The sequence below is a fragment of the Orycteropus afer genome, unplaced genomic scaffold, assembly GCF_000298275.1.
Source record: "Orycteropus afer afer isolate SDZICR_OR568_19922 unplaced genomic scaffold, OryAfe1.0 scaffold01076, whole genome shotgun sequence".
NCBI classification, from domain to species: Eukaryota; Metazoa; Chordata; class Mammalia; order Tubulidentata; family Orycteropodidae; genus Orycteropus; species Orycteropus afer.
The window spans coordinates 49,574-58,167 of NW_006922663.1; the positions used below are offsets into that span (position 1 = coordinate 49,574).

An 8,594-nucleotide genomic window follows, 5' to 3' on the forward strand; every position below is an offset into this window, starting at 1 on the left:
AAACTGATTTCACTATAATTGGAGACCCACTCATCTAGTGTCAATTTTCACTGGTAAGCTATTATATCAAACAGTATTTATTGAATATCTTATTTTCAGGCCCAAGGCCACTGCAATTAAAGATTCCTGTAGTACACATGTGCTATTATAAAAAGATTTTCTTAAGAACTTTTGATAAGGCACTTTAAATGCATAATGGAACAATAATCTCCAGTGATGAAGCTTTTTAAACCCAATAGCTATTGATCTTTCTTGGGTTACAAATAAATAAATATGTGATTACATGTAATTGTTCTAGGAATATGAATGCATCATTAAAGGCAATTATTAATTGTTGGGTGCCAAAGAGCATGATTCCATTTCCCTTCTCTAAAAGAAACTTGACTGTGGTCATTCACTTTGAGATGGTCAGAAGCATTTACTAGTCTAGATGGCATGGGAAAGTTGTACTTACAAAATCCATAGGAAGGATAGAAAGAACAACCAAGTGTTTTTTGGGCAATAGAGTTTTGGGGAAAAATGTTCCCAGGTGCCTGTAATCCATACAACATTTGACTGGCAGAATTAGGTGCCTGCAGACACTGCCCCCTGAAGTCTTCAGATGAACCATTTTTTGAATTGGTGGCCCCCAGGGAAGATAACATGGGCATTTCCATCACAAGTGGGGCTAAAGCCTGGGAACCCTTGCTGCTTGATAGGCTTTCAGGAACAGGCAAGACAAGGGGCTGCTGTTGCCAAAAATTAGTTGGGCAAATCTTGTAGCAAAGGGGCAGATTGCTAGTGTGCAGGTATGCCTCTAGACAGGGCATTCCAAGGTAGCTTGTAGGTAAGTGAAATGTAGGCGGGGAGCAAGGTGGAGAAAGCAAGGGGTTCAAAGGAGAAGGAGCCCCTCCACTAGAGGTCACTGGAGATGATCCACTGCTTCCACCTGTAAAAGACAATTTGGGAAATGAATAATGAACTTCATATTCCTGCTGAATAAGTAATCATATTCAAGACCATCCCTGCTTCGTTCTTAAGTTATGTTTCTTTGCAAGTTCACAGTTCTTTCAGTTTCTCCAGGAAAGGACATGCTTATTCCTCTAACCAAAATTGAATTAGTATCTCTACTCCTACCACCACTAATATTAGAACTACTACTACGTATCGTCCATTGAGCATTCACTATATTCAAGGACTCTAATAGGCATTTGAAACACACTTATCCAATGAATCACAAAAGAAGTCTGATTATAATGCCACTTGGATTCAATTATATCTTACAAGTAAAACTAGCTTTTTATTTTTTTTTAACTTTTTAAAAAATGTTTACTAACAAATAATTGTCTAAATTGAACAAATTGCTTGTTTGGATTTATATATAGCTTCAGTCTAATAAAAGCATCCTGGTGGTACAGTGGTTGAAGGGCTCAGCTGCTTACAAGGTCAGTGATTGGAACACACCAGTCACTCCTTGGGAAGAAGATGTGGCAGTCTGCTTCCATAAAGATTACAGCCTTGGAAACCCACTGGGGCATTTCTATTGTGACCTATAGGGTTGCTATCAGTCGAAACTGATTCACCCATAGTGGGATTTTGGTTTTTCAGCTTCATAAAACTCAGTGAACATGAATCTGATATTGTACAAACGAAAATGGCACACTTAAAAGCATTAAATTTTATTTTCTTGTATCAAAATAATGAAGGGGAGACTACCATGGTTCACTATACAAAGACTTGAAGATACAGATTTCAGGACAAAGTATAACTACTCCACAGGGTTTCCAAGGCTTTAAATCTTTAAGGAAACAGACTGCCTCATCTTTATTCCAGGGAGCTGCTGGTGGGTTCAAAGCGCCAACCTTTCTGTTAGCAGCCAAATGCCTTAACCACTGTGCCATCAGAGTGGATTTGACTCCATGGCAGTGACTTTTGGTACCATCTTCTAAAATTAGGAATAATTATAAAGACGAGGGAAATCTAAATCTTAAACTTTATTTTTGTGTTTGAACTCAATCAAACAATTGGTTATTGTCTGGACTTCATCAAAGTTGTTTGTTTTGTTTTGGTTTTAGTGTTGCTGTTGTTTTTCTTAGTTATTTTGTGTATGTAGATATAACCTAATCCTTTATCAACAGTGAAGCAATTATCTCTGTAATAAAAGATTCAAATGTTATTTTGAAAAGTGGACCCTTTTCTTTGAAGACTGAGAGTATTCTGAACATCTTAAATAATGCACTTTAATGTGGATGGCCATTTAAAAAATATCCTGTCTAGACTGTAATAGTCAAAGTGATACTGTCAAATAACTGTTTATATTTTTCTATGGAACTCTCTAAACTACATCAGTGCAGCCAATTCAGTGAAATATTTCTCTGAATGATTAAACTTACTCTTTTCACATTTTAACTGATTCTTATGGAATCCTCTAAAACTCAATCTAACTACAATGTTAATAATTTACTACATAATTGTAATCTCAAATTAATGTTCAAAGACAAGCAACTTCAATGGAGTAAAGACAAAAGAGGTAAATATGCCATGTTTCTCACAAATAAAGACTCTTTATTGTTACATTCTTCCACCAGAAATCCCGCTTTGCCTGATTGCTATTTAGCCATGTGATATACTACCTTGAGCACAAAACTTTTCAAATATTTTTGAATTCTTGTAGAAATTAAATTAATTTTGATGGCTTAGTATTATTTTCTTCACTCACAACAAAAGGAAAATTGTGGTTAATTGATGGTGCATCAATTAACCACAATTAATTTTAATGGAAATCATTTTTAACATATTCTGAGAGTTTTGCACAAAAATTAAAATATTTATTCACTATCTAACATGCTTGCAAATAAGGCCACACATGCACAATAGGAAGATCTTAAATAATATGAGCTATGGAGATCTCAGAATGCAAGTAAACTCAAGAAGACAGTTGTCAGTAAAGTCCACTATTACCACAGTGCTACTCTCTTCCTTCATGCCAGCTACCTCCACTTTTGCCTCTAACCTACTCATAATGGTAAATATGATGTACCCATTTGCGTGTAAACATACATTTTCTAGCATGTTCTTATCCCTTTGTGGTGGCACAATGGTTAAGCTCTTGGCTACTAAACAAAACGTTGGCAGTTTGAACCCACCCAGTCACTCATCTGGAGAAAGAACTGAGGATCTGCTGGAGAAAGACCTGGTGACCTACTCCCAAAAGTATTACAGCCTAGAAAACACTATGGGGCAATTCTACTCTGTCATGTGAGGTCATTGCAAAATGAACTCTATGACATCTAACAACACAGTATTTGGTACAAGGTTTCTGGTTGGTGATAGTTCATTAACACATGAAAATAAAACTTAAGAATAGAAATTTTCTTACTTTGTGTGCCTGCACCAAAGGTTTTAAAATCCAGAGTGAGAGAAGGTCTCCATGTGTAGGTCTCTAAAAGACCATCCAATACACCCCTAAAAAAGAGAATCAACTTTCAGCAATGCCAGAATTCTATTTCTGAAAGTAATGATTTATATAAACCTTTGATTTTGTTACAGTTTTTAGGGGTGATGGTCTGAAATATTATTCTGCTGTAGCTAGACTTCTGAATGAAATCCACTCAAACCCAGGAATCTAGAATAAGTGATACCTTAATGTAGGTTGGGGAAAAAGTGGCAGGAGGCAAGGTTTTGGAGACTTAACATCTGGCTTCCATTCCTACCACCTCCTAGATACATAGTCTCTGAGCCTCCGAGTCTCAGTTTATTTATCTTTAACACTTGTGAAATGTCCTACATAAATATCAGACATGATTGTTATTGTGTTGTTTACCTGTTTCTTCCAGGATCTCTAAATCCTTTAGCAAAAGGATTCCTGTCTATTTTCAGTTTTGTAATCTATGGATTCAAAAGAAATAAAGTCTCAGTAATAACACTCTCACCATTGCTTTTAATAGTTACAATCACAAAAACACTTTGTAACTTGTAATATGGAACTCTATGTAAATGGAAGCATATTGCTAAATTAAATTTGGAACGGTTATCTCCTGGTCACCTTTGCTCTGCTCTCCTTTCTCACAAGAGCCACACAATTTGTAATCAAACTTGCTTTGATGGCAATGTAACAAAACACTAAAAGTTTTCAACTGTGGGAAAAAAAAATCCATAAAGTGCAGCTTGTCTCGTCTCACAGTTCCCTCTGAGGTCATCCCCACTTTCCTTGCCTTACCTGCTGGTTCTGGTAGGCAGTCACTGTAGTGAACTCAGTTTCTTTAAAGGAAAATGTTTTAACCCCTTCAGTAGGCAGGGACTGAATCTGGGACAGGTCAATCCTGCTGTCCTGCTCCATCACGTGCACGCGGGGCTTGTACTTGTGCATGGACTGTAGAATGATCTGGGAGTGAAATGGTCAAATGTTGCTTGCAAAACTGGCTTCTCCTCCAAACACTGCCCAACTCTCATCGCCACGCCCTAGCATGAGCACACACAAAAGTGAGGCTAAACAAGAGACTCTCAGGTAGCCACACAGAGAGCCTTTTTCTTTGTCATTTGTTCCCCACCAAGGGCCCTCGTGGATAAGAGGTTTCAGAGAAAGGCATTGCCTTGTCACAAGAGAGCACTGTTCCTTTTCCAGATAGGGCCCTTTTCTGCTTCCAAACATGGGTGAGGTGCAAGAGCTCCCAGGGAATCATTTCCCTCCCACTATTCTAGACTATGCATTTTGGCTTAAACAGATTTTTTTGGTCCCTAAACTCCCAATCTTCACCATCCTCTAGCACTCTCAGATGCCAAACAAAGCCCACAGGAGCTGTGGGTTGGCTACTTTGCTCACAGGCCCAGAGCTTGCACATTTCTTAGAGCACAGAATATTGGCAGAAAAGGACACATTGTTCTCACTTACATGGCCTTTGTCATCCATTTCATTGTTGGTGAGTTTCACGCGATCAAAACTGATGATCTGCCTCATCCAGGTCTCTCCTGAGCAGGGCGAATCCGGGTGGACATAGATCCTGGGAGTGATGCACGTGTGGTCTGTATTCCCAGCTACCATCCACTGTGAGCTGTGGTAGACATACCTGAAAAGGCATGGGGAGTGGCATTAGGTGCAGGTAGCCAAAGCCAGGAGTGCTGGAGAGAGGCTTCAGGGTTCAGATCCAAAGGGACTCAGTCGAGATTAGTTTGCTCATATCAAAGGCAGGAGGGCAACTTGATTTCCCAAGAGCCTCTGAGGCAGAAAACAAACTCTATTTAGAGCATATGTTATAAAAAATGTTATATCTTATTTAAGCATATGTTATAAAAATGCAAAAAAGTGCCAGGGTGAATAAAACACCATTGGATTTTGGATTCTGGTTTGTATTTCCTTACAGAAACTGCAGGATAAATTCATCTAACCCGTTTTTCGGTGCAGAAATGCCAGAAAAAAAAATCCACGTGTGTCAGGAAGAAGCAGAGAGACGAGGTGGATGTCTGTTTGGCCCAAGGCCTCTAGTCCTCATCAAAGTGCTTTCACCAGCACAAGAATACCCACATAACCTTGCTCAGTGCAGCCGCAGGGCTTATTTTTGGAATCTTTCCGATCTCAACCGCTTGCAGCTGTGCGCAGCATTCCCAAGTGTGCAGCACAGCTGCAACTCAAGAAGCAAGCAGCTTGTTCTGCTGTTTCCAGGCCAAGGTCCCAGCAGGCCCGCGAATTATGCCTTCTCCATTGCTCTCACACCCAGCACTGATTGGAGGCAAGCTGTCTCATTGGAGGGCCAGGCATCAACCTCTTGGTCAAGCTCTCACAGGTCCAGTGCCAGTGGCTCCCACACATTTCCTGAAGCTCTTGAATCAAAGCAGCCCAATAGACCCATGCCTTTGGGCTGCCTGCCCAAATGGGTTTCTTGGCTTCAGGGCAATTCAGCCTCTTTGACCTTGCTCTGAATCAAGGGCTTAATTCAAGAGGAAAGTGTACCCCTACCTTCTGGGTACCAGCTGCCAATTCAGGTGGTGAGGCTGGGGAAGGAAGGAATGACCTAGTCAGAGTGATAATTGCTGAAAGTCTAGCCTCAAATGGGAACTTAGGTCATTGCTGCAGGCACCCGATGGGGCCAGGGGGGCCCAGAAACCTGGGCATTTCTCTCCAAACTCTTCCAAACTTCGTTCTTTAGGAGGCCAGAGCCCATTTCCCACTCTCTCTCCTGCAGTTTGCACAGCAAAGGAAAATAGTCTGTGGTAGTAGTAGTAGGCTAGAGACCTGGGGTACACTGAAGCTCCAATGTGTACCCTTGTTCCAGGAAAGAGAGAGAAAGGAAAACAAGCCTGCTCTTTCCTCAGTCCACACCTCAGGTTTGAGCAAGATTATTCAATGCCCAAAGCTTATGGCAAAACAACCCCCTCCTCCCTTTCTAGGGTTTTCAAGATAGTGCTATCAGATTTCAAGCCCCAATCTCCTGCTCCTACATGGTCCTGCATACACTTTTATGTCCCAGTTACCTGTAGCGTTTGGAATCCACTGGCACCACGTCAATGGCCATATAATATTGCTTCCCTGGATCTAATCCTTTTACTTTGACCTGAACAGAGGGAAACATGCGCCTGTGGAGAGAAGACAGGGACAGACCAAGATGCTTTTAGAGACTTTTGGAAGGGAGAGGGGCCGGAGAGAAATGCTGACTCCAATGATAAGTGAAGGGATACCTTCCTATCCCCAGGACAGGTTTAGGAAATAATAATCGCTGTAAGACGAAAAACTGTTGGTTTGTGTGTTTCATTAAACAAGTGAAGGATTTCTGAGTGTAGCAGAATATCCTTATCACAACGCAAGCCAAAGGCTTTGTCTATCCTAAAGACGAGAAAGTCGGAGAGGAAACCAGTCTCGGTCTCTCCCCTCCCCCATGAAGTGTGTGAAGTACCTTCTGTGAGGCAGATTTTCTGTACTTTCTGTGAGGTTGATTTGGAAAATGCTGAAATTACGAACACACACACCTACAAGTCACCCAGCTGCTGTGAAGGGGCTCCTTCACACCAAAGGGTCTATGGGAGAAAGGCCCACCTGAAAGTGGCCTGGGCCCTAAATGGCGGCCTGTGACACAGGATATTTTCCACTGGTGGGTGTAAGACTTTAAAGGAGAAGCCTGGCCACCACCTAAGATGTGGGGCTGGCATCTGGCAAGTGCCTGCACAGATCAGATATGGTACAGACAGTATATGAAGTAGTGACTTCTTGAAGTTACAGGGTATAAGAAAGGAAGACCAAGTCACTAATTCAAGCCAGGCAAGTTCTAGCCTGACTGCTTGAGGGGCAGTGGCTTTCTAATGCCTGCCCAGAGGACAGGGAGTGGTGATGAAGGTACTGAAGCTTAAAATTGGAGGCATTGCATCTCACGGGGTGGGTGAGGGGTGTTACATTAAGCTCCTATTGTGTGCAAGGTTCGCCCCACAGCCCATGAACAGCTTGGGTAGAGCCGAACCTGCCCGCCTTGGTAATGATCATCTCAGTCCCGATGTCATGGAATCTCTTCCACAGCTCGGATCCTTGAAGTTCCACTCCGATACCATCTTTCTCTGCTAGATTTTCGCTGCTGTTGCCGCTGCCGCCGCCGCTGCCGCCGCTGCTGCTGCTGCTACTGCCTCCGCCGCCACGACCACAGCCAGAGAATGCAGTTGCTGCGGGTTCTGTCTTGGGTCGCTTTTGTGCTGGACACAGAGACGCCAAGGGTTTGAGAGAGCTTTGCAGTTTGTGCACCTCCTTGCTGGCGCCTGTATCCAGGCAGGCTGGCTTGTCCCTTCCCCAGAAACCCTGGCCATGGATACCCAACCTCCCGCCAGCATCCCGTGGAACCTGGTAGTGGAGAGAGAGAAGTCCAGATCGCACCCCTAGAAAGACGTGGCTCTTCTTCAGATTTGCCCATCCTCATTCTCCTGGAGACTTTCTGTCTTGGAGACTGGATCGCCCAGAGATTTGAGGATTTGCTCTCATTCCTACCCCAAGACGCAGCTATCCCACTAGAACTCTGGGCTTCGCGGAGGTCTGGGAGCTTCACTTCTCCACAAGCTGGTGGGGAGCCTCCACTTCACCGCAAATAAACTGCAGCTCTCCAGACTTAGAGGTACTGAAACTTCAGCATCCAGGTGGCCTAGGTGTCTCCTGACCCCGAACGCTGCCTCCCTCCTAGGCCAGGACATCCTTGGCAAAGCAAACCGCCCACCCGCAGCGCCGCGGATCCCGCATAGTGAGCAGCAGAACCAACGTGCTCAGCCAGGTGGACCCAGGGCTTTGGGGCTGTGTAGGCTACTTACCAGGCTGTTCACTCTTCTTGCCTGCTGCGCAGCACCTCCTCTCCTCCTCTGTACCCTCTTTTTCCTGACGCTCAGGCTGTAATTCCCCTCTCGGGTCTTGCAGTTTCCTTTTGTTGGGTTTCCCTACCAAGGCTTCCACTGAGAAGGCATGTGCCCCGGAGCTCAAAGCCATCCCTAGAGAAGCCAAAGGCAAAGTGCACAGCAAAGTTTTAACCAGAGTCTGGGGGGAGGGGGGAGGGGGAGGAAGGGAGGGTGCAGAAGATAGGCTAGGGAGAGAAAGCTGAAAATTTCCCAAATCCAAAACAAAACAAAAACTATTTCTGGTTATGGATATATATGTA

The 8,594-nt window shown here is 43.4% G+C and overlaps 1 protein-coding gene across 1 annotated transcript; it reads right to left on the bottom strand.

Annotated features, from left to right (window-relative positions):
- Positions 1–314: 314 nt before the first annotated feature.
- On the bottom strand, positions 315–8,425 carry TBX22 (T-box transcription factor 22). The gene is made up of 8 exons (XM_007958680.1): positions 8,254–8,425; positions 7,425–7,650; positions 6,448–6,549; positions 4,871–5,045; positions 4,199–4,363; positions 3,803–3,867; positions 3,359–3,444; positions 315–928 (listed from the first exon to the last, which is right to left on the bottom strand). Exons 1-8 carry the CDS (start codon positions 8,423–8,425, stop codon positions 315–317), a joined length of 1,605 nt encoding a protein of 534 aa, XP_007956871.1.
- Positions 8,426–8,594: the final 169 nt, after the last annotated feature.

Coding starts and splice junctions, on each gene's coding strand:
- TBX22 (XM_007958680.1), bottom strand. CDS start 8,425: ATGGCTTTGAGCTCCGGGGCACATGCCTTCTCAGTGGAAGCCTTGGTA. Junction 6,550..7,424: donor ATCATTACCAAGGCGGGCAG/GTTCGGCTCTAC, acceptor TTCTCTCCACAG/GCGCATGTTTCCCTCTGTTC. Junction 929..3,358: donor CTTTGGTGCAGGCACACAAA/GTAAGAAAATTT, acceptor TGTCTTTTACAG/GTGGAAGCAGTGGATCATCT.